This window comes from Genypterus blacodes, unplaced genomic scaffold (assembly GCF_046128005.1).
Source record: "Genypterus blacodes isolate CSIRO-AG114 ecotype Tasmania unplaced genomic scaffold, CSIRO-AGI_Gbla_v1 ptg000022l_1, whole genome shotgun sequence".
Classification (NCBI taxonomy): Eukaryota; Metazoa; Chordata; class Actinopteri; order Ophidiiformes; family Ophidiidae; genus Genypterus; species Genypterus blacodes.
This window is the reverse complement of record NW_027466835.1, coordinates 4,809,146-4,835,054: the sequence shown is the minus strand read 5'-3', so window position 1 is coordinate 4,835,054 and position 25,909 is coordinate 4,809,146. Positions and strand designations below refer to the sequence as shown.

Sequence of the window (25,909 nt, the reverse complement as noted above, 5' to 3'; positions counted from 1 at the left end):
ATATTTTAATTTAAATGTTTATGCTATGTATAGTCTCTGCCATCTTATTCATACCGTATAATTCGTTCTTCGTACAATCTTACCATTCTACTATTGTCTGCAAACAAAGTGAATCAGGGCTGTAACTGACTGGCGCACAAGTCACGGGAAAACAAACGGTATGGATGACAACATATGGTTTGCAAAACAAGCAAGGCATCCCGGTAGCCCCTGGTTACAAAGTCCACTTTGTGAAGATCATGATGTTAATCATTCCCTCAAGGACTTACTACAGCCCTGCCCCTCATGATCTTGTTTTGGTGAAGAAACACTTGCAAAGGGTTTCATAATCAAATCAGGAAGCAATTATACTGACGACAGCCAAGTGCCCAAGGAAATCTTGGTTTCGTTTTGGAATTGGAATGGTTTTCTGCTTCATTCATGATGAACTTTTTGATGGAAATAAAAAATAAAACTGCTAATTGAGTTTTTATGTAAAATACAATGTCAATGAAAAAAACCCCGAAGGAATGGAGCTCAGATGAAACTTTTCAGTTCACTTGAATACATTATCTTTACTTAGTCATTTATCCCTGCATCAGACTGTCTGAAAGTGCTTAAATAAGCTGCATGCAATCATTAGGTTTCACACTCGGTGCTGTCACACTTGCTTCAGGAGCTGTGAGGCCTTTGTTGCCTGGTCTCAAATCCATTGTTGGCCCGCATCAAGCAACATTCAGGTAACACCTTCCAACAATACATAATAGATGGCCTTCCTCTGTCACATGTGCTTTCGCCTACACCAAAGCTGAATTATTCAGCCCAGTGGCAGAAAGAGAACTCGACGGCCTGGAGCCAAGAGCTGCTCAAAAGATGATAAGAAGATTAAAGTGTGAGCTGCTGTCTTCACTCTGTCCAAGTCAGCATGGAGACAGGCAGGAGGCTGCCTGATAATGTTACACTTTCATATCCCTGCAATAGATCAGCATAATTGGCCTGTGCATATGTTCTATAAATAGGCCAATAAAAGTACAACATACTGAAGGCAATGAGCTGTATAGCTCTCTACAGTGTATGAGTCACAAACACATTCCACATACAAAGTATGTGCTTCACTTGTATGATGTTTGTGAGAATAAATGAAAATTGTAATACACACTATAATTAAAAAGATTAAGCAGCTAATATAAAGCTAATCAACTGCATGAAACTGCATGACCCATGATGCAGGAGACATTATAGCAATGCTGCATTTAAGTGATTTAAATGATAGGTCTAATGTTGGATTTGCTTTTTCATGCAAGGTTTAAATTTGAATAGATGTTTTAAAGGAAATGTACTATATCATGTGCATGGTAACCTAAAAAAGCCTCCAAAGGTTCCATTTTTATTTTATGAAGAGACCAGGTTACTCCATTTGTTGTGAATGACAGTGGCTTTACAAGTAACACAGTGTGGTTTTATACTTGTTACACAACTTCATGTTAAACAGATAGGCTTTCTCGGGGAGTGCTTATGTAAATTCCAATTGGCTTGTAATAACTAACGACAAAGATGTCATACTTATACATGTCTAAACGTTTGTTCAGCTTTGGCTCGTACAGTAATTTTCAACTTTTGCAATGACTAACTGGCATTAAAAGCATTTGACCTTCATTAAAAAGGGTGATCATATGACAACCTCCATAAGTCAGCATAAACAAGGTGTGAGTTAAGTCAGTGTCTGTGTGACTGAATGATTACTTTTACTGGCTCACTGGTAACTGTAAATAATAAGAAAATAGGGTAAAACAGCTCAACAAAAAACAATGACTAAATAAAAACCATCGAACAAAACATTCAGGTGTACAACTTTTAAAACGCGAAATTGGTAAGAGTTTTGGTGTTTTTTGTGAGATTTCAGAGGTCCAGATCGTCCCTGAAAATGTAAACAAAATATAATGTTGACGTGACATACTATGGCTCGTGCTGGCTGCCTGCATGACGAAGCAACCAATGGGCTCTATGGATTTGCACAGCATCCAATGAAACGCGTGCGTCAGTGTAACGGACATCATCAAACGCGCGTGTATCACCAACCCGGAAAACCGGAAGAGGGCGGGGCTATCATTATAAAAGCCAATTGTGCTTGACTCCGTTCGCCAGCAGTGTCCTTTATAAAAACAAGCCCACCTCTACTTTTTAAACGCTTCTGGTTGATAGCCAATCAGCGCTCTGCTAGTACTATCTCGCCCTGCAGCTGACCAATCAGCGACCGGTTTCGTCTTTGTTGTTGGTGATGACATGAAAATATTGTTGTTGCTGTTGGAAGCTGCGGAGACAGAGGAGAGACAGGCAGGAAGGACCCGCTGTGAAGGGTCTGCTGTAGATACACCGATACAAGTAGTGATTCACTCGTTTTTAGTTGTTTTTTTCTTTACAGCAACTGTGTGTTGCGACAACATTTGGCCATGTCGGTGAATATGGACGAACTCAGGCACCAAGTGATGATCAACCAGTTTGTTTTGACGGCTGGCTGCGCCGCCGATCAAGCGAAGCAGCTCCTACAAGCGGCCCACTGGCAGTTTGAGGTTAGTGTTGACGCTGTGAGCCACATTCTCAAGCATTGAAACGAACGAATAACTGCTTTGCCGATGTGTGACAAGACGACCACCTTAAGTCGACATATTCAGATGTTTTCCCTGTGTGAGAGACGGAATGTTTTCTATCCGGCCATGCGACCATGTAGCTAACGTTAGCGAGCTAGCCAGCGCTGAGGACGTGGTGCTCCACTCAATGGCCGTTTTTGTTTACATTCTCCACTGGAATCCACTGTGTCATTGCTAAGCTAACTATTGTTAGCCGAGACGCTGGTTGGATTATTTGGACATTCAGACATCGTCCTAAACAGATTACTGTCACAGATTTCGACTGTTGTATTCAAAAACACAGCTTTAGGCTTGAATCATTGATGCCATCTTGTCAGACGAGGCCCGTCTGGTAACACGAAGTTCTCTCATGTCCACACAACACCCACATCCGCTCATTCCTCGACGATTAAAACTAACAGGTTCGGCTCGTTTCTGTATTTTACGCAATCGTGGTCATGATGATATGAAACCCTGCTTTGCTGGTTTAAAGCAACGTCACACGTTTAACTCGCACATGTCCCTATTTTAGAAGTATAAGTTATTAAATTAAGACTCGACAGTGAGATTGAACGTTAAAATTCACGTTGTGCTTCAATTGAGAGATGAGATAAAGAGGCCAAACTTCTTATCTTTGTCATTATTTATCAAAGAAAGATAATGAAAGATAACAGTGTTTATCAACAATGGTTCTCAAACTGTGGTGTCTGATGACGGTACACCGAATAAGTTGTGGTAGAGAATCAAAACAAGTAGAAATGGCAGATGTTTGTTAAATACAATTCATTCCATTAGTTAATTGGATTTTTAGCAGATTTTTTTATAAATTCGTTTTTCTTGATATGAAGCCAAAAGTCCTTCCGTGTAAACACTATGGACATTCATTCTATGTGGATGTCAGAGTCACAAGGGCCTGTGGAAACAAACAACAAACTATAAACCCAAGACAGAAACGCAGACAGAACTCAGCACTCTTCACAGAGGCTTGCTTAATGAGGGAAACACACACATAAGCAATAAACATTAGAAGAAAGTAGAGACACTTCAAACCAGACAGAACATCTAACCATGTTAGATAAACCCATAATGAGTCTAAAATGATCATTAAACAGTAATGTCAGCTTTGGGATCCATACACACAGTATCATTGCCTCTGTGAGAAGCACTCTGCCTTCTAGTTTGAAATATTCATCACGGCTGGTGAACAGCTGAGGGACACCTGAAGGCTCTCTGGCATTGAGCCTGTGCTTCCAGATGGTTCTCCCCTAAACCACACCTCCTGCTTCATTTATGGCCAATCGGTTGTTGCCGCGCTGAGTGTCCGACTCTGACCAGGTGGTTCAACCCAAGGTGTGGGAGGAAGCGTCTCGGCTTCTTATGGGTTGGATTCCGGTCCTTTCACACGGCTCTGGAGCCAAGAAAGTCCCAGGGGCGTCTATGATCAGCTCTTTCCGCATATTATGTTCAGATTGTTCAGATTCTTTGCACACAGTGGAACCTCGTGGTTGAAAGACAGTCTTTCAACTGGGCGATTTGGTCTGATGACAGCAAACATCCTCCCTGCTGAAGTGTCCTTGTTCAAGATAACATACCAGCTATAGGAGTGCTAATCTCTGCTTGACATCCACATTTCTATCAGATATATATCCCTGCCACATTGCCGTCTACATGTATGCATAAAAGATTAGAGAACACAAGGTGCTATTGTGTTTTTGCTCCACTCTGACTGGACTCAGTGTGAAAGTAGTAAACAGTCCATTGTTCGTGTCTGTGAGACAGCAGTGGCCTGATTTTTCTCAGTGGCCTGCCTCTGCTGTTTACCGTCGGGCTGTGAACCCGTGGACCAAGGTGTCTTCCGTCCTCGTTCACCCCGCTGAGGCCCGACATGTTCCACAACAACACTAAAGGCCCATTCATGTTGTATTTGAATAGATGGTTGACAGAAACATTCCCCTTGACACTACTCCAAAGTTCCTCCTAAACGGACAGGAGGATCGTAAATACTGCTGTAAAAGTTTCAGTGTATAATCAAGGAAGTATCTGCAGGATTAGAGAATGATGTATTCCTGCCAAAGTTACTCACAGCCCTTTTGTTCTGTGATCACCACTTGCCAGTTTCTGTTTTGCCATAGACAGATTACAATGTTTATATTTTCCTCAGAGTCGTTACTGAGTGTAGACGGTCTTTCAGCTGAATGGCCACAGTTACACACTTCACTTGACGTTTTTTGTCAATTTATTGTTTATACATGACGTTTGGAAAAAGGTAAATAACACATTAACTATAATTATGGAAATGAATAGTTGGATTTTGGCAGTTAGGGTTAGGGACACTAATATGATCCGTTTGAACAAAATAGCTTTATGTTTACCTCAGTTGTTTAAATCTGCCCAGTTTTCAATGCAGTATAAAACTATTACACTGTACTAAAAGCCCAACCATAGACATATAACTCATGAAAAATTTGATATAAATAACCGGAGTGGTTTATAAGTGATATAAATTACCGGCGGTCAGTTGTAGGTGAGCTCCACTGTGACTTTATGTGTGAGCCTCACTTGAAAGCGTGTGTTCCCAGCAGCAGAAAACACAGATCCACAATGTGGCCTGAACCCGGGGCCTGAAAAATAAACTGTGTGGAGACAAAGGCCAGCGTGGACTCAGTGGCTCTTTAACACAATAGCAGCAAAGCACTTTCACGCTTTGCTATGTGTGTCACGTTGTACGGCAGACATTCCTACACTACCGCTGCTGTTGTCAAACAACGAGACTGTGCGGGGGGAGGGCGGCTGAGTGAGTGAGTGTGTGTGTGTGTTGGGGGAGCTCGGCATTCATTGAGGTGCTGGCAAGAAAGAGGCCTCCAGTTAAGGGGAAATGGAGGCTACGCCGGGCAGTAAAACAAGCTCACACTCCAACCCCAGACACGTCGCCCTTTGAAGAACACAGTTTTGCTCGGATGGTAACATGGAGCCCATAGCCTTGGGGGGGTGGGGGGGTCGTGTCACACAATGATTTGTTTCCACCAAAAGAATGACATCACCAGCACTCGCAAAGCTTTTCCCATCATTGCCATGAATCACTCCATAGTCACTATTTAGAGGGTTTCTTTCTCCTGCTGGGAGGAAAGCAGCTCCCCGGATGTTCGGGCCGTCTCGGCTATCAGTGTGTTTCTGTTTCCAGGAGGTCATGAAGTGTGTGTTCACAACAAAGGGGAACAACACAAGACGCCGACTCATTTCCTTGTATGCACAGGGAGGCAGCTGCTAAACCAGTTGTTTACGTTTTACAGCTCCTCTCTGCTCTCAGCTCCTCGACCTCCAGCTGCAGACTTTCTTGTGGGGAAAGATTGGGAAGGTGCTTTGTCACACAGGCATTTGGCGAGTCTCTCTGTCAAAGTTTCCCACAGCAGTTAGTTGAGCTGTAAGGCCACCCTGCGGTCCGCAATCTCCCGTTTTAGATCACAACATGGAGGATAATAGTTTTAACCCTGAGCTCACGTGATCGGCCCGTCAACTGACCCGTAGGCTGAATGTGTAGGGGAGGGGGTGGGGCGACTCTCACTGTGTGGCAGGAGGAAACGGGGCTAATGTTTGACTGAACTCCTGCCTGTTGTGGCTGAGTAATTTCAACAGCAAGTACTCATAACACAACTTTGTCTCTCTGTCCTCCTCTCTCTCTCTCTCTCTCTCTCTCTCTCTCTAGACGGCCTTAAGCACCTTTTTCCAGGAGGCCAACATCCCCAGTCACCACCACCAGATGGTAAGTGGTGCTTGGTTCTCCTCAAAAACACACACAAAAAAGAAAAGAGTTAACAAAAATGAGACGTAGGCACGTGAGATGGATGCACCCGTTGACCGGCGGGACCTGACTGTGCAAGCTCGCAGCTGGACTTTAGACACCAGCAGAATTCCCAAAAGTCAAAGCGCTTCCACCGTCCATTTTTTCCAGGAATACCAGCTGAGCTAATGTTTAGCAAGAGCGTCGGAATCAGTTGCTTTTCAAAGGGCAGACGTCTCAAAGACTAAACCACCAAAAATCTGAAAACCTGGGATGATTTCACAGTCTAACCTGGTCCTCACTGCACTGCTCTTTGGCTAATTCAACTCAATGTTTATCCCAAAACAACGATGACAGATAAATACACAGATTAAATAAAAGTAGGGAAAAGACGGTAATTTCATTTTGAAATGTTTCACTTTTGTCATATGTCAGAGTTAAATGTTAGCTTGCCATTTGAAGTCCTAGGCAGTGGGAGTAATGATATTAATTATAATAATTATACATCTTAAGTGTTGGAGTGTAGGCTAATGATTTTTTAACGATTAATCTACAGATTATTTTTGTAATTTTAGCCGACTAATCTACAGATTACTTTTTATTACGCAATTAATGTAGAATTTTAATTCCCTTAAAATAATAATCAAACATGTCTCATTCATATTTCAATATGTACTAATCATCTTCTCTTGAAAACAAACAAATGTAACTAAACAAAGTATGCACTGCATTATTCCACAACCCGGTCCCCGTTTTACAATTCAACCTAATGCTTATTCAGTAAATTAGCAATCCAACAACAAAAATAAATGAGGCAATGTGATCTTCAAGTCACTTTCAGAAGGAATGACTGCAGCCTCAAGGTTAGCAGCCCAACATGAAATCATCTTGCAGTGAAATGTAGCGCAATTTGAGTAACACATAACTAAAACTTCTAATCTGAATCAAATCTCAATTACACAAACACCCAAGCCCTGCACACAATCATCGCTCTTCGTCTCTCCACCTCTCTCTCACTTAGGTCATGAGTCTCCGTGTGTCCCGAGTTTGGGAGACCGTAAGAACATAGTTTGGCATTCCGCTTGCTCATTCATCCCTGTTTAAGTCAACAGAAAATACAAAACGAAGCAACACAACGTTTGCAGCGGTGCAGAAATGACTAAACATGGACCGTTACAAACTCAATGTCAAGTAACTACTACAAACAGAAACACATTAGTTTCACTGTTCTCTGGTGATCACTTTAGTTTCTGATCACCAGAGAACAGTGAAACACAGAAGCAGGTGTTGCGTTTCCTTATCTGGATAATGTATGTGGATACAGATCGTGTCACATCTTCGGCGTAGATGGGCTCTTAAAGGTTTTGCCATGTGGAAGCACTGAACGCTGCTCCGCACGGGGTCCCTGAGGTGCCATTAATACAATGTTTACGTCAACCCAGCAGTGGCATCAACTGTCCGTATTGCAGCATATGTGGGAGGGGCTTAATGAATAGGATACTGCCAAACATGCATTACACGTTGCGTAATCAGGACACAAAGAATGTGTGTGTGTCCACTGAGTAAATGCATGCGGACGTGTCACACTCTGACATTTACTCGCCTGAATAAATCAATTTCATGTCACGTAATGTCTATTAACCAGAATAAGTACGTCAGATTAAGTTAGTGGCGTTATGGTGTTTACATGAAAAACTGTATTTATTGCCTTAGCCAGTGTGTCATCAAATTCTTAATGTGCACATAAACAAACTGAGGATACACGTTCCCATTCAGCCTGTGAAGTGAGATATGATAGCTATGATCACTGAGTGTGACGACAGTAACATGCAGAGTGCTGTACGTTGTGCTCCAGGCAGCAGACTGTGACGCAGGCCAGGGCGTGTGCAGGTAAGAACAGCAGTGTATTGAGATGGCAACACAATAATCATTGGTTTACACGAATAGAGGATTAAGACTGGTTGGTATGCGATACATAACCGTTCTCTGCCTGCGTCCACATGAATCTGCAGTGTGCGGAGCTGCTGGCTTGTCGGACCAAAATTTCTGCACATGAGAACAAAGGCACGCTGTAGTTGTGTGTCCTTGGCCCCGGTGCGGCTTATGCGCTACTGTTTCCTCACGCTCGGGATACGTGTGTGTTATGACATTGGCTGAATTGTCCAGCTACGCTGCACTTTCCCGCACAGCTGCAGCCTGGGAATAGTCTTATCCTGATCATGCAGGAACAGCGTGCACTCTGCCACTTTGGCCCAGAAACATCTGCAGCACTGCTTTGTTTTCTTTCTGTCTCTCGTTTCCAACCCCCTCCCCCTCCCTCTCCGCCTCCGCTGTCCATTTGCTGTGCGCCTGTGTGCGTCTCTCTCATCGCAGTGGGAGGAGCGCATGCTGTCACTCAAGAGCGAGGCAAGCGTGTGAGAGGCGAAGGCTGGGGTTTGTTATTATTTTGGGTGTAGTGGCATTACGTCACCGCACCGGAGGAGACGTGGAAGAAGGCGGGAGAGAGAGGGAGGGAAAGAGACGGAAGCAGAGGGCGGCTCAGTTGCCTCCATGGTCCTCAGCTGTCAGAATTCTATTTCCATTTCCAGCGTTGCCCAACAGACCCTCACCCCTGGACCCCAGAGGCCATCAGGGAAGCCATGTTGGGAAATCTTGGGTGTGCAACAGAAATAAGTCGAAGTTGCAGCAACAATGAGCAGAACACGAAGAGTAACCGCCTCTCTCAGCTCAGGAAAAGTATTTAGATGAGATAAAAAAAATGGCTTCCCAGGCCATGACGGAGCCTCAACTGATTCGTATTCCTAAACGAGGCGAGATGGCATCCAAGGTTATCATTGTGATAAAGGTGAAGCGTAGCGAGAACCAGTCAAGCGACATTGCCATGGATCACGTCTCTGCGGCAGTTGTAACATGAAATCACGAGAGATGTTCATGTTTACTACACAGCGCCTCCAGTGCAGCGCAGGAGAAACAGCCTGCGGTCATATTATCACAACAAACAGGCCTGCCAGTGTTTACGTTCCGTCAACACACCTCACCTGGTGTTAGCCGCGATGCATTATGGGTACAGCACTATCTGTCTCATGTCATGTTAGGCTGATGTATTGGCTTTGGTAAAAAACAGGATCAGATCGCCCCTTCAGCTAGAATCAATACGGTGCCGACTTCTCGACTTGATCAATACTACATTGGCGGTCCATGGGAAGGCTTTACCTGTAGTTAGGTGTGTGTGTGTTTGTTACTCCAGCCCAGACTTGTCTTCTTCTTGCGCTGCGAGCTGTCTGACTGCATGTAAACACAGAGCAGCTCGCCTCAGGTCTGTTACTGTTTCAACCTGTTCACATGTCACCGCCGCTCCCGACTTCCAGGAGGAGCCGCTCCTCATCTACGTGCGTCTCCAGAGGTTTTTAAACGGAAAACAAAATGTGCGTCAACTGTCCCCGTTAATCGACTGTAATAGATTTCTTTTGGGGGTTTGATCCCCGACTCCAGCCCAGTGTTGTTGGTGGTGGTTGGATCAAACAATGTGGCAGAGGGTAAAGGGGCTAAGGTTGACGGTCGGAGCAATTGAAGGCCAGAAGCGTTGCATGTTTGGCAACGATTCATGTAAAGATCTAACCATAATGGCACCAGTCTGGCTGCTAATGCAAAGTTTTAAAGTGCATGTAAATATGTCAACCTCCACCAGCATACACCAATGTTCTCTGTATTTGTTTGTGTGTGTGTGTGTGTGTGTGTGTGTGTGTGTGTGTGTGTGTGTGTGTGTGTGTGTGTGTGTGTGTGTGTGTGTGTGTGTGTGTGTGTGTGTGTGTGTGTGTGTGTGTGTGTGTGTGTGTGTGTGTGGATGCCTTGGAGTGTTTACATTTTTTCACTTGCAAAAGCCCACACGACACAAGTGTGTGCTAAATAAAGCCGGCCTCCCTTTGCCCCCTGATGCACAGCTGAGAGGTCCCCTCCTCTATTTACGGCGGCTACCTGATCCCCTTGTGTTTGTTTGCGTCTCTGTGCTGTTGGCTGACAACGCCGCACTAGATTTCAGATGACATTTTAATTGATGTTGTCATTGAAGACGTTTGACATTTCGCAGTTGTCACAGAGTTGGATGCAGCCGTTCCGTGGGTTGCTTGTGGCTTTCAGACTGAAGGATCGCTGTGTTTTTAAAGAGGCGGTCTGAATGGTCGCCCCCCCAGGAGAGCGTTGGCCGAGTTGTGAACCCGCGGCCCTCACATGTGTGTTTTAAATCATTTTTACGAGCATTCCAGTCTTGGCTCCTATAGCAGCTAAAGATAAAAATACACTTATCACCTTTTCACAGCTACTTGCAAGATCTTTACAGTCTTTGTTGATTTGTCTTGTTCTTCCAACAGATGTGCACTCCTAGGAACACCCCCGCCACGCCACCAAACTTCCCCGACGCCATCACCATGTTCTCCAAACTGCGGGCGTCGGAATGCAGCAGCAGCGCCGGGAGCGGCCCCTCCCAGGTTTCCATGGCCTGCTCCCCACCGACCCCCTCCTCCACGTCGGGTTTCGGCTCCTTCTGGGCCTCCTCGCCGCCCAGCCACCAGCCGGCGTGGTTGCCCCCTTCCTCTCCCACCGGCCATCACATGCACCACCACTATCACCACCACCACATACAACAGACTCCCATGTGGCCGCCCGTCTCCCAGCCCAGCGGCTCTCAGCAGCCCCCCGTCGTATCGGCGCTCCACGGACAGAGATGAGACTGTACGCTGGGCTGGGGGGGGGGACAGGGTGGGAGGTTTGGGTGGCCGGCGCCAAGTGTAGCCAAATGTTTTGGGATTAGGGTGGGAGGGAGGGCGGTGGGGTTGGAGGGTAGATTGAGAGGAAGAGGGTCTAAAAGGCAACGTGGGAAAAGGCAGGATACTGCTGTTTTATGTTGTTTCTCTAAACTGAAGACGCATTGTTTGACTTTGCTGGAGACACTTTCCCTCTCCATCTTCATCAAAAGACATCCAATCCTCGGAAGGACCTGGACGGGCCCGCGGACACTGAGGAGACAGTAAGATGGCGTCGAAACCTACAAGGCTGAAGTCTCTGAGCCCACACTGGGCTTCTGGGGTGGAAATGCAGAAACTGTTTTTTGTCACCGATGCAAGCGATCCCAGGACCCAACAGAGCACTTATAGGATAGGAGCCATGTGATCTGTTGAAGTGCTTTGTGATCCGTTTTTGTTTTTTTTAAAGAAACTCTTTCCTATTAGGTTTCAGAAACGTTCAGGCAGGAAGTTGGCAATAACCAGCAGACGACAAAAGGAGGAGACTGCAGCTCAGATTCTGACTTTTGTTGTCTTCGGATGAGATGATGTAAAAACCTGTCGACATATTTTTGTGGTATGGAGGATGTGTAGAGTGTGGAGTGGATTATCGGTGATGTGTTCATGCCGTGGCTCCAGGGTTGAGTTTCATTCGTAGCCATGAAAACGCTAAGCGCAGTGAAACTCAACTCAGCCGCCGGCGTGCCCTCGCAGCCCAGAGGCAGGGCGACATGTGCGGACACTAATTTTAGATTGGTGAACGCGTCGAAAAAGAAAACACATGGACGAATACAGACGGATAAATAGGCGCGATCAGCGGCTTCAGTTTGGTAGCAGAACGGCAACGCTTGCAATAATTTGATCATTTTATTAAGATTAGTTTTTGTTTTGTTTGAAATCTCTAATTTCACCCCTGACTGTCACAGCGGAGACTTTGGAGCGGGTGTAACACGAACGCTCCGCAATTCAGTAAGGACTTTTTTTCATTTTGTTTTCCTGATTGTTGTCGTGGCAACGGCAGCCTGCAACCTCCTTAACAAAGGCCGAGCAGGCCCAGAACTTATTTTGCTGATAATGCGACACGGTTTTCTGTAAGGGTTTGATTCACTTGTAAATAAAGCCTCAGCCAAAAGAAAATTACGACAGCGTAGAACTCACAAACTCACTAAAGACGCACACCTTAATCTGGCTTTCGAATATTTTGACATAGTTAAGGGGCGAGCTGCCAAAACCTCCACCCTGTCTCCGTCTGTGGAGGGAGGTAGAGGCCAACTCAGTGATTTTCCACACAACCTTGCAGAAGCTCAACCAGTCCTACCTCTGTCTGAATGGGAGAGGCCCCACATGCGCTTTGAATGTATTCTGTGCTACAGGAACAGGATTATAATGGGTTCCAATGCTGGTGCTTCACGGGTATTCCTGCCAAATGAAAGAGAACTAACAGCACAGCTTGACGGACGAGTAGAAATCTGTGTCTTCAGATGCTTGAAATGTCATGCATACAGTACCAGTGATTGTTCAGAACAGGTTTACACAAGGACATATACTGTACAGTGTGATGCTCTCGGGGACGGGGACGTGGACGCCTCTCAACCAGGGACAGGTGTCTTACGAGACGTCCACGTACGAGATCCCGTGTATGTCACAACATTCAAAAGAATCGGCGGTAGTTTAGTCGCAATGTTAACTGTTACTCGCAAAACAAATAGTCCCATTACCATCACAGCAACAGAAAGAGGAGGGAACTGTCGTTGACATCAGGGAGCAATGGAGCAAAATATGCTTTCCGCCATAAGAAAGGTTGTGTTCTTCACTACTTCACGCAGACAATCAACTATTTCCTCCATGTTTCATTCTTCATTATTCCTGTGGTTTGGTTGTTTTCATGCACAAATGCCCAGTTAGTCGGTCTTTGGGGTGGTTGGTTTCTCTCTGATGTTACTTAGAGGGTTCTGTTGATCCAAGATGCGAGAGGTTTACATTATAAAGTAACCAAAGTAATACAGTCTTGTTTGATAGTCACGGCAGGGAGATTTTAGAAGACAGATATGAAGTTCTCCAACAGCAGGAGAGTGTTTGAGGTCTAAAGGGCCTGATGGGGATCCTGCAGACAAGTCTTAGCTGACTTCGGGATGTCTTTTGACTGAGACGTTTATGTCCCTTTGCTTAGCAGCTGCCAGATGTCGTCTGGGGAAATGGGTGACGAGGCGAAGAAGGGAGGTCAGCGGGGATTCTTCCGTAAAATCAACCCCAGTCCGTGTTTGTGTGAGCTCATTGTTGAAAAGGAAATTGTGGAGCCTACGACTTCTTCTTCCTTCCTGACTAATTAGTTTTAGTAGAAAGATTGGTTCTGTATGTTAAAGGAGGTTATTGTGTTGCCCCTTTGTCTTGTGTCTACTGAGCAACGTTGGGTGGGATTACTGGCTTAGCTCTGTTGTGGAAATATGGAAATACAGGCAGTAGAGTTGGCGGGTGATTGCGGTCTGAGCCCACCTCAGTTTCCTTGGCACAGATTTGGAATTTGGAATTAAGAGTTTGTTCAGCCTCCTCGCAGTTTAACTTTCTAGTAAACTACATCTGCTGTGTGTAATTAACCACCCCAAAGATTTGCAAACTGGATGTTGCTTTGGAAACGTTCTTCGCTCCCTGTGCCCATGCCTTCCTCGACATCAGCCCTCAGTTGGCTCTTTTAAGTAGCTACAGTTACAAGACCACAATGGAGACTGGAAAATACATCTGCTGTCTTTTGCGCGTGTGTGAATTGGGCTCGCCGCCGCTGTAGTCTGTGCATGGATGACACCAAACACACAGGTTTCACAGAGTGGATCTGCAGTCAGTGGTCAAGTTAATTCATGCGGAACAGGGAGCAGATCTAATTTCCAGTCAGGGTAGTGTTCGCCACAGCCATCACATCCCGGCCCCAGCCCCAGCCCCCCACCTCCCTTGCCTCCACCTTGTTTCACCTGTGAGGAGGGCTTACCAGGCAGGAGGATCCCCCCCCCCACCCCGAACAAAGACTACATCCCTCCGCCAGCCTCCTAATTGTGTCAGTAGGAACGCACAACCAAGCCAGAGGTTCAACTACTAGATGTTTATTTCGATAATTTACCTCCCATGTACTAAAAATGTTTATCAACTTATCAACATGCAAATCACTTGGATGACGGTAAACTTTCTCATGGACCCTCAGAGATTCATTCTGTTCTAATCCATGGCTCTTTTATAGAGACTTTTTCTCAAGTACTTTGTGTTAATTTCCTCTGTTGAAATTTGTATTTATATGTTTAATAAAACAAGGTATGATCTGCTACACCCTTTAGTCGACTCTTTCACTGCTGCTGGTGTTTCGTCACCTTTGTTTTGTTTTGACTGTAACCGCCAAACGACGGTCGACAAACAACACTTAACGTACTTTCAGAAATTACTCTTGTGCTAGTAAGGCTGACAATTGAGGAAGGATGTGGTTGGAGCAGAGAAGAGTCAGAGTGAATTGTTCTCATGAGTTGAGAAACTGACTGTGAAACATGTGAAACAACTGTCCAAACATGACATGAAGACTATGAAGTGGTACCTGATGATTATATTCAATAGGAAAACAATATATAAACTGCACTTGTACTGTTAAGCAACAACACAGCAGAACAAATCGAACACGAGACCAGAGAACAGTCATGCTTTAGTCACAGTGGCTGGCTGCTCCCAAATCCAATTTCATTCAATCCAGTGTATTAATAAATATTATCCACACATCAATGGAAGGAAATAATACTATCGTACGTCAGGATCACTCTTTAAAGTAACAAGACTCCTCCCCTGTGACAGTAACAACTCATCCTTTCAACATTACTCAATCATCCGTCTTACCCTGCTTTCACTCTCGCGTTTCTCTGAACAGGATGCACATTTCTAGTTCTTAAGTTTCCTCTGGTGATGAAATACTCGACTCTGTGACCTCAGCAGCTCAGTCATGCTGAACAAAAGCACCTCAGACATTTGAAGCGAACAACACAAGGGAGAGGTTTGAGTCAGTTTGCCATCAGGCTGTTAAACATGTGCTACTCACAGCAGCAGCTTCTTTCCTGCAGCATGTGTTTGACATGTGGCTACAACAGGGCAAATATCAGCAACACTTTATTATAAGGTATGATTGACCTTTTGGAAAAAGAATGAAAACGTTATGTGTTCTGAAACACCATGAGTCCCATATCAAGCTGAATAGTTATGTCACATGACCTGCACTTAAAATCGAATCATATGCTGAGCTTCATCTAGACATCAACACACACAATGATATGTGTTGTGACTTGTTTAGAGCTTTAAATTCTTAAGGATTTATGTTTGACCTCTTCGCAGGCAAACTACAAGACTTTACGGGCTGCTTTGTTCTTTTGTATTCAAGGGTATAAATGTTAACGAGAGATGCAAACCGCCTGACCTTCATGATGATGTCTTTCATTAGGTCTATCTGTGTAGCCTATTCTCCTGTCTGTCCACCACTTTTATCCACAGCAAAACACAGAATCCTGACAACGACTGGCACAGCCTGCAGTGGAATCTGGTGCAGGTATTTACGGGTTCCCAGAGGATGAATCCAAATCACTGTGCCATCCCTGAGGTTTCTTCTCATGGCAAATTTGCCACTAGAAACTCCCCAGATTTTCCACAATGAATGCATTTATCAGTCTTGGTGAGCAGGATTACAAAAGCACAAATCACTCCCAAAGATTATTCTTCAACTTCAATCATGAGCACCAACATGATGTAAACCTTGAAGTTTCCTTTAAGACTTTGCACAGTTGTTTTCACAAACTGGAGCCAACGTGAAACAGCCAGCTTGCCGTGAAGGTTAAATATATGGGCATATGCAAAGCTCTCTAGAAAACCTATTTCTGTAGATGATATGCACTGTGAGCAATCCTCTAGCGCCCCCCTCAGGTCACATTGAAAACACATTTCTCAATACCTTCAACAGCTTTCTAATGATCTGCCAACACACACGGATGAATCCAAAGCCTGAGAAAACAGCTGGGTCTGATTAACTAATTTGCTTAAGCTGGTTGTAACTCAACATTAAATTCATCAATGATTCATCACTTAAACACAAACATCCTCCTGTAATCACAACAAAACCTGTGCAGTTTTATTTGATGTGACATTTTAGTCAGTGGTGAAGAAAGCGGGATGTTTTCAGCACATGTCCTAGTCTAGTCATCTAGAGAAGTTGTGGTTGGGTTGTTTTTTGTTATTTACCCTCTGTCACTACCCGATTTGGACCCGGAAACCCGATTCTGACCACACTTGCGCAAAATGGTGTCCGCATCCTGTATGTCAACGTTTCAATCTGCGACAGTATTTGATTTGAACCACGCATGTGCAAACTTGCGTCCGCGTCCAGACTTTCAACGTTTCAAAATTCGCCATTATCTTTATGGTTTATATTTAATATGGTTAGTTATAACTTCACAAGTTGATAAAGTTATGGGAGCGTGTCTCCATTAACTATGTTTAAAAGACATGAGATCAATAATAATACGGAGTTATTGCGGCGCTATTGATTATGATACTAATTCCATAATAAATGCAGCCGTAATATATTATTCTGATTCGTCAAAATGCGTATTCCTAGTGGACTAGATTTTGTAGTAGCCGTGGAGTGTATTAGAGTATGGAGTTATTGCTGCACATATTATACAATATAGAGTGTACTCAGGTTTAATTCTTTTGTGTTTCCCTAATGTTCTTGATGTCGTGTTTCGTCCTTTATTGTAATGATTGTTTCTCGTTAATAAAATACATCATGGTATAATTGAACTGATTCAAGACATTCCTTTTATTATAACCAAGTCCTTGTGAAAAGAAACACGTTTACTATGTCTAGATTTATTGTTATTATTATGATTATTATTATACATTGGCATTATCAGTATATAGCCATTCATTGAGAATACTTAAATTTTGAATTTATTTTTTCAATAATAGCCAGAACAATAACTCTAATATCTAATATTATTATCGACATCACCCAACAAAATATATGAATTCTGATGAATCAGAATATATCATGGCCAGATTCAATATTAATCTCTATATTATAATATCATCATCAATGTACGCATTAATAATAGCTATTATTATTAACAATGTCTCTCTGTACAGCGTGAGAAAAATGCCAGTTTGCCAATGCGTGGTGGAAATGAGATGCTGCAGAAGATTGAAACGCAGAGAGACAGGATGGGGATTCCATTTTGCACATGCATGCTTTGAAACAGGTTTCTGGGTCATTATCAGGTAGTGACTGTCGCTTCCCAACAAGCCCTGCGTAGCATCCAAGACCCCGCATTCACCTAGGTCCAGTCCCATGTCCCGTGTGTACTTATACCGTTAATGGAAAAGTACTAGAGGCAGATGTCACATAACTAATGCATGTGCAAGATATTGATTTTGCTTAGGTCCCTGTAACAATACCCATCCTTGCTGACCAAGTATCTCCCATCACATTTGCCTGTCACAGACATCATGCCTAAACCACTGTGTCTCTCACACAGTGGGTACTGTCTCTTTTGTGAACACTTAAGCAAAGTTAACATGCTGAGCATGCATTGCTTATGTGATATCTAGTTCAAGTACTTGTGCTATTAACTATACGAGTATCATCTGTAGCATTGGAAAATATCCTAGAGTGATGAAACTCCCTAAAGATTTGAGAAGGGAATCCTGCAGGAACGGTGATGCTATTTTACAAACGAGGTGAATGGTCAAGAGGCAGCGCTTTCAATTTCAGTCAGACTAAGCTCCAAAATATTCTGCTCTGGACCAGAATTGTCAGGAAGCAGAAGTTACCATGGCAACAGAGTGCGATCAGAAGTTAGTCAGCTTCATGACATTGAAAAATCGACATCAGCCTCAACATAGCTGACAAACCCTTTAATCGTGCTTCCTAGAACAGGAAGTGTTTCTCAGAATGAGCAGAGAGCGGCCCAGCATATTTATGCATTGATAGCGTAAATAATATGTAAGGACACATTGTTAAGATAGATGAATCATACGTTGTTTAGACAAATGAATGGTACACTGTTAAGATATGATGAAGATCCCTCAGGTCAGGTCACAGTGACAATCCAGGCTATTCATATACCGACATACTTAAAGATGGAGTTTGTGACCATACTAGGATTACGTGGTCTTTAAGATAGTCATCGGATAGTCAGAGCAGAGTGAGGATGCTTCATGTGACGGGAAAAGGGATTTTTTGTGCAATGTGAGGCGCACAACAGGAAAGCTTCAAATATATCGACAGAGTGGATTTCCATCAGTTGCTTCAGGCTTCCAGTTTGAGTATAGTTTTCACCACAAACTGAGCAACTATACGGCTTCTCCTCTGGGTGGATTCACATGTGGATCTTCAGGACTCCAGGTCGAATGAAGTTTTTATTGCCACAAACTGAGCAATTAAATGGCTTCTCTCCTATGTGGCTTCTCAAGTGGATCTTCAGATATCCATTTGTGGTGAGGTTTTTTTTCCATCTTTTTTCATCATCTTACTCCTTCATACCATGAAGCTGCTCTCCCTCCTGACTAATCCAGAGTGCCCCCTGTTCCTCTTTTATATGGGGGCTGCTCCAGGTCCAGACTGGGGCTCCAAATTTGCTGCACAAACAGATGTTGGATGTCTGAAGACAACGCTTTAACACAAAAATACACAATGGAAAAGATATGAGGTTTTATTTGCCCAAGCATTTAGGGGCAGAATAGTTGAGAGGTCCCGATTCAGTACGGGATTAAGGGTAAAGGGTCATGGTATTAGTTTAATATGGTGCTGTATACTCGGATTGTCAAGATATCAAACATTTTACTTTGATACAAATACCAAGTTTAGCATTGCAATACAGTACTGAAAGGGTACCATTAAAAAGACATGAATACTTTATATTGTAAGTCATTCGCCGTTAACGCCCATAAGGGTATTTGAGTTTCTTATAAGATAGGATAAAATGAAAGTTTATTATCCCAAGGGAAATTACTGAAAATAAAAGTAGCCTGTAACAATCATCATGTCATTGTCTATAAAAAAGGGTTGTCATTCAAAATGTTATGTTAACATTTCTGATTTTCAAAATATTCTATTGCCAATGCAAAACATTGAAGTAATACACTACAAAACAATCTTAACAAGTTCTGGTAAGTCCTTCAGCATTCAGCAATTCACACAAATGTTTGCTCTGTTTAGAGCATGTGCGATTTTCAGTACAAATATCCCGTACAAACTCCCTTTTAGCATTAAATAAAGCTTCAGTCAGTATGTCCTCTAATAAGAACGCTGTGTTGTTTTGTACATAAGTCAAACATAGAAAAAACGCAAACATAACGCTGCCATGTTGTGTTCCTCCAGCTCAGATCTGAGTTAACAATGTTTCTTCCTGCTATCCTCATGTTATCTTAGAGGCGCGCGTGTCTCCTTATGCCACTAATGTGACTGCATGTAAACGATCATGTTCAGTGTCGTGTTTACGTCTCAAAAAGTTAAACATTGTATAACATATGAAAAGGTGAACAAACCTGTTCTCTGTCAGCGGACTTCCAGGTCGTGTTCGTAGTTCGTCGTTCTCCTGCTGTGACTGGACCCATCCTTCTAGAGCTCCAATCTTTTCTTGCAGCTCTTCGGCAGCCGCACCCGGCTCTCAACAATTGGACTTCGAACATTTCTACTCAAGAGTCGGAAACTGTTGTCCACACAAAAGCCACAGCAATCTCTGTTTGTTGTCCATCAGTCACTCGGTATTGTGCTGTTTCCCAGGCTACGCTAACATCAAGACTTGTGACTCGCGAAAGGGCGCGAGACACCGAATTTCAAACCAACGTGAAGTTAGCAGCGAAGCCAAAGCTCACTTCCGGGACGTCTTCTACTCCTCTTTATTACCGCCACCCACTAACCGGAGGCTTGATTCCAGCATTCTACTCTCCCATTAAATCTGTTTTGTTTTTTTTAATGAATCAGCACATAGACCAAAGTAAACGTAGATGGAAGGAGTGGAACAACATTCTTGTGTCGCTGCTTGTGTGGACTGTGTGGAAATATCTCTATTGTTAAAATATCTCGCTAAAAGCTGGCATCTACTGGAAGATGTGTGAATTGCAGCAGTTGATTACAGTTGCCAATTATCCTGTTCCAAAAGGATCCAGTTTTCATGCAGAGACACAATGGCTGAAAGTATGATCCTGTTTAATCTGGAAAACATCTCCACTGTTCCTGTATCATCAATCACTCCCATGGTATTTAAAACGCCAAGTGTAAAACTCATTCTTAACCAGAAAAGGCAAAAACTTGACGCGTTGAAAGTATATGGTTATCATTCTTTATACATTTGTTCATTAGTCGAATGTACAACTATACTGGGCACAAAATGACGTCACATAAGTGATCTTACTTTCTTTCGTTTTTGCTGTTTTAACAGAGCTATATGTACAGAGAATTGATGAACTGATAAGTTTAAGTCGTCTTCTTTTCAACAACATGATCCTTTTTGTTTAGGCTCTGGAAACAAGGAGACACTTACATAGAAGGAAATTAGCATCAGTTGGCTTAGATCTGGTCATTCAGAACTCAACCAGACAATCAAACTTTAAGGTTATACACTTTATAATGTCAGTTTCACCAAACACAGGAAGCAGTAGAGAATGTTGTATTGTCAAGCACACAACAGCAGCACAACTTCGACTATATTTCAAAAATCGGGACAGAATTCAAACACATTAGAAATATTGACCAATGAAAAAGCTTTAGTAACTTCTATCACTATAAAATGATTGCTTTTCAATGTTTGTGGACTTCCAAATTTAAACTTCTGCAGCTTTATTTTCTTCTGCTGTTCTCAACAACACACTTATGATTTGTAATTAGTGACTGCTGATTAAAGCTGGGCCTCAAACACTGCAGCTGAATGATTCCTACTCTGTACTGGTTGACACGTCTTTTCAAGTGATTTGACTAAATCTTTTCCCACATTCTGAAAAACTAAAGTTTCTCCCCAGAGTGGATTTGCATGTGTTTCAGAATTCCACTATGAGTTTGTACCACAGACTGAGCAACTGAATGGCTCTCTCCTGTGTGGATTTGCATGTTGCCCTTCACATCTCAATTCCAAGTTGAAATGCTGGATACTTTGGTAAAGCTGTGAGGACTGAACTTTCACTTAATCATCTTCACAGATTCCTTCAGACCATGAAGCTGCACTCCCTCTTGACTGAGCCAGAGTGCAGCCTGGTCCTCTTTGAGATTCACTATGTGTGCCTGTCCTGTGTGTATTCTCATGTGGACCTTCAGATATCCATTTGTGGTAAACTTTTTACCACAAACTGAGCAACTATGGAGCTTCTCTCCTGTGTGGGTTCTCATGTGGACCTTCAGGTTTCCTTTTTCAGTGAAGTTTTTACCACAAACTGAGCAACTAAATGGCTTCTCTCCTGTGTGGATTCTCATGTGGACCTTCAGATATCCAGTTGTGGTTAAGTTTTTTCCACAAACTAGGCAAGTATGCAGCTTCTGTCCTGAGTGGGTCCTCGTGTGGACCTTAAGGTTTCCTTTTTCAGTGAAGTTTTTACCACAAACTGAGCAACTAAATGGCTTTTCACCTGTGTGAATTCTCATGTGGACCTTCAGATTTGCATTAATGGTGAAGTTTTTACCACAAACTGAGCAACTATACAGCTTCAGTCCTGTGTGAATTCTCATGTGGACATTCAGGTGTCCAGGTTGAGTGAAGTGTTTACCACAAATTAAGCAAATAAATGGCTTCTCTTGTGTGTGCATTCTCATATGGACCTTCAGTTTTCCCTTTATGGTAAACATTTTTCCACAAACTGAGCAACTATGCAGCTCCTGTCCTGTGTGGATTCTTGTGTGGACCTTCAAATATCCATTTGTGGTAAAGTTTTTTCCACAAACTGAGCAATTATGCAGATTGTCTCCTGTGTGGATTCTCATGTGGACCTTCAGGTTTCCTTTTCCAGTGAAGTTTTTATAGCAAACCGAACAACTAAATGGCTTCTCTCCTGTGTGGATTCTCATGTGGACCTTCAGATTTCCAATTTTGGTGAAGTCTTTTCCACAAACTGAGCAACTATGCAGCTCCTGTCCTGTGTGGGTTCTCATGTGGACCTTTAGGTATCCATGTTGCATGAAGGTTTTACCACAAACTGAGCAACTATGCAGCTTCTCTCCCGTGTGAATTATCATGTGGCCCTTCCCATCTCCATGTTGAGTTGCGATGCTGGATGGAGGCTCAGCTTCTGTGTTCTCCTCATATTGATAAAGCTGTGAGGAATGAACTTTAACTTCATCATCTTCAATCTTAACAGACTCCTTCAGAACATGAAGCTGCTCTCCCTCCTGACTAATCCAGAGTGCCTCCTGTTCCTCTTTTATATGTGGGTGATCTGGCTCCTCCAGGTCCAGACTGGGGCTCCAAATTTGCTGCACAAACAGTTGTTGGATGTCTGAAGACAATGCTGAAACACACAAATACACAATGGAAAAGATATGAGGTTTTATTTGCCCAAGCATGAAGTGGTAGAATAGTTGAGAGCTCCCGATTTAGTAGGGGATCAAGGTTAAAGGGTCATGGTGTTAGTTTAATATGGTGCTGTATACTCGGATTGTCACAGGTATACTATAATAAACCCAATAATCAATAAATAGAAATATCTTCATCTATAAAAATTAATCAGATTAGGTATGAATATATATACCTGAACATGTTAACATTTCTAATTTTCTAAATATATTATTTATTGCCATGCAAAACATTTGCAGTATAACACTATAAAACAATCTAAACAAGCAATCAACCTGTAACTATCCAAATGATCTTATTAGTGATGTTTGTCTTGATGAAAATATTTTAGTTTTGGAGTTAAGTCCTTCAGCGTTCAACATTATGTTATTGTTGTATGTATTGTCTAATGTTGTGTTAAATTTGTTATCTTAACATTCTGTTTAGAACATGAACATGTGAGCCTTTCTGATTTTCAGAACATATATCCCATACAAAACCTCTTTAGTGATCAAACAAAGCTTCACTCAAAATGTCCTCTAATAATAGTAATTGGTAACACAAAGCTAACGCTGTTAAATTACCTTTTAATCAGTCCCTTTGCTTGTTTTAGGTCTGTTGCCAGAAAAGCAGCAGGGTTGAAAGGATGTGGTGTGGTCCCTCCTTACAATCCGGTAGAGAATGAACAATGTTTCTCTACTCAAAATGTAAGGTGTGGTGAAAGCCTGTTGTCATAGAAACGCATGTGTGCCCTTATGCCACGAATGCGATTGCATGTAAACGATAATGTTCAGTGTCGTGTTCAACCTTGTTATAACATATAAAAGGGGAACTAACCTATTCTGTGTAACCGGACTTGCGGGTTGAGGGAGTTGATCAGTCGTGTTCGTAGTCTGTCATACTCCTGCTGTGATTGGGACCATTCTTCTTCTAGAGCTCTTATCTCTCCTAGCAGCTCTTCGGCAGCCGCACTTGGCCGCTGCCTCCCTAGCGCTCTAAACAGTTGGACTTCAGACATTTTCACAACAATCACTGCTTGGTGTCCATCAATTTTCCAAGCTACCATGCTAAGCTAACATAAGCACTTGCGTGAAGAGATAGGCAGCACCGTCCAATCACACACACACACACTTACGATAACCTTATATCAGATCGGTCACCGTGGAGTGAGCTTAGCTTCGATAGCAATTACAGAGGATGAGGAGGAGAGGAAGAAGGTTGACGAAAGAACGCGAAACACTGAATATCCAGCCAACGTGAAGTTAGCGGTGAAACGGAAGCTCACTTCCGGGATGTCGTCTTTTTTGTCGTCTTTTTTGATCTGATTGATTTTTTTTTTCACAACACGATGACGCTGAACCACAGAAACTACTGCAGGCTGCGTTTGGCCCTAAAGTTCGGTTACACAGAGCAGGTTTGTTGGTTTTTGTGGAGAATATTTCCTTTTTCCCACATGAACATATATTATCTTATGTATGATTAAAGGGTATCATAATCTTTTCAAATTTCATGTCAATGCGTGTGTTTCAATTTTCCCTGCAGATGTCCAGCTGCTGGTGCAGCAGGCGGATGTCATCTTCTTAGAGCGCTTTGGTTGGGTCCGGAATTTTCCTGATGTTGTGGGCCTGTAAAGTCCATTGAAACATTGTATGTGATATTGGGCTATAGAAATAAAATAGACTTTACTGTGCACCACCATAAATAAGAAAATCCTGTGTAATCAAATATTTGTTTAAGCTTCATCATCCACAGTGATGTAAAAACACCCTTTTTGTATTAATTCTTTATGAAACTAAACAAAAGAAAAGCTATTTTTTCTTAACATTCAGCAATGTGTGTTTCGATATTCCCTGCAGACACCCAGCAGGACTCAATCCCCAGTCTAGATCCTGAAGTTGACGTCAGCGATGTGAGTTGTAATACTGGCAAGAAATCTATTAGCTACCATGAGTGCAGTACAACTTCTACATGCAAGCCAAGTCTGGAGATGAACAAGAGAATGCACACAGGAGATAAACCATTTAATTGCTCCATATGTGGTAAAGCATTTGCGCAAAGATCAGCCATGTTCACCCACATGAGAGTCCATACAGGAGACAAGCCATTTAGTTGCTCAATATGTGGTAAGAAACTCTCTTTGACTGGATTTAGGAAAACTCCCACATGAGAAGCCACACAGGAGAGAAACCATTTAGTTGCTCCATATGTGGCAGGAAATTAAATGTAAGTACGTACCTGCTCATCCACATGAGAGTCCAAACAGGAGAAAAGCCATTTAGTTGCTCAATATGTGGTAAGAATTTCTCTCGGAATGGATACAGGAACATCCACATGAGAATCCACACAGGAGAGAAACCATTTAGTTGCCCCAAATGTGGCAGGAAATTCAATGTTAGTACGCACCTGCTCACCCACATGAGAGTCCACACAGGAGAAAGGCCATTTAGTTGCTCAATATGTGGTAAGAATTTCTCTCGAAATGGATAAAGGAACATCCACATGAGAATCCACACAGGAGAGAAACCATTTAGTTGCTCCATATGTGGCAGGGGGTTAACTTCAAATGCAACCATGGACAGGCACATGAGAATCCACTCAAGAGGAAAACCATTTAGTTGCCCCATAAATGAAAAGAAAAAATCTCTAAGTGGAACCTAGATCAGCCATTTGAGAATCCATCCAAGAGAGAAACCTTTAGTTGCTCTTCTCAATTAAGCCATTTGTCATAGAGGTCTGCAGATGCATATGAGCAATGTTTGAGTTATGCATATGTGGTAAACAATTTGCTCCAAATGGACACATGAGAAACCTTTTAATTGCACAATTTGTTGTAATCAATTTTCTCAAAATTGACTAATGAAGACAACTAAAAATATATAAATGACAAAACTGAATTGGTGCTCAATTTGTGATTAAGAAAAGGTTCACTTAAAGTAAAGATACGCACGATAATACATTGATGAAAGAAACGATTAATCTTTGCAAGTTGTGTTTTTACAAAAAGGTGAAGACACAGTGAAGAACTTAAAAGGTATGTTTATCTGCTCTGAAGAGATACTCTCTAGCTGTTCAAAATGTTGTAATAGATATGAACAAAAAATCTGAAAAGACATGTTGACCCATACATAGCAGAAACACTGCTGTGTCTGAGCTCCAAGATTGAATCAGCAGTCACAGACTCAGAATCCCAAGCGTGTT

General features: G+C 42.7%; 2 protein-coding genes and 1 pseudogene across 2 annotated transcripts; 2 read left to right on the top strand and 1 right to left on the bottom strand.

The window, feature by feature from the left end:
* Nucleotides 1-2,263: 2,263 nt before the first annotated feature.
* ubald2 (UBA-like domain containing 2) lies at nucleotides 2,264-14,474 on the top strand. The gene is made up of 3 exons (XM_076142794.1): nucleotides 2,264-2,549; nucleotides 6,310-6,366; nucleotides 10,752-14,474. Exons 1-3 carry the CDS (start codon nucleotides 2,430-2,432, stop codon nucleotides 11,106-11,108), a joined length of 534 nt encoding a protein of 177 aa, XP_075998909.1. The 5' UTR covers nucleotides 2,264-2,429; the 3' UTR covers nucleotides 11,109-14,474.
* Nucleotides 14,475-20,392: 5,918 nt separating this feature from the next.
* On the bottom strand, nucleotides 20,393-24,026 carry LOC142992337 (uncharacterized). Its single transcript, XM_076142715.1, has 2 exons — nucleotides 23,549-24,026; nucleotides 20,393-22,667 (listed from the first exon to the last, which is right to left on the bottom strand). Exons 1-2 carry the CDS (start codon nucleotides 23,775-23,777, stop codon nucleotides 21,349-21,351), a joined length of 1,548 nt encoding a protein of 515 aa, XP_075998830.1. The 5' UTR covers nucleotides 23,778-24,026; the 3' UTR covers nucleotides 20,393-21,348.
* Nucleotides 24,027-24,059: 33 nt separating this feature from the next.
* Nucleotides 24,060-25,369, top strand: LOC142992607 (uncharacterized; annotated as a pseudogene).
* Nucleotides 25,370-25,909: the final 540 nt, after the last annotated feature.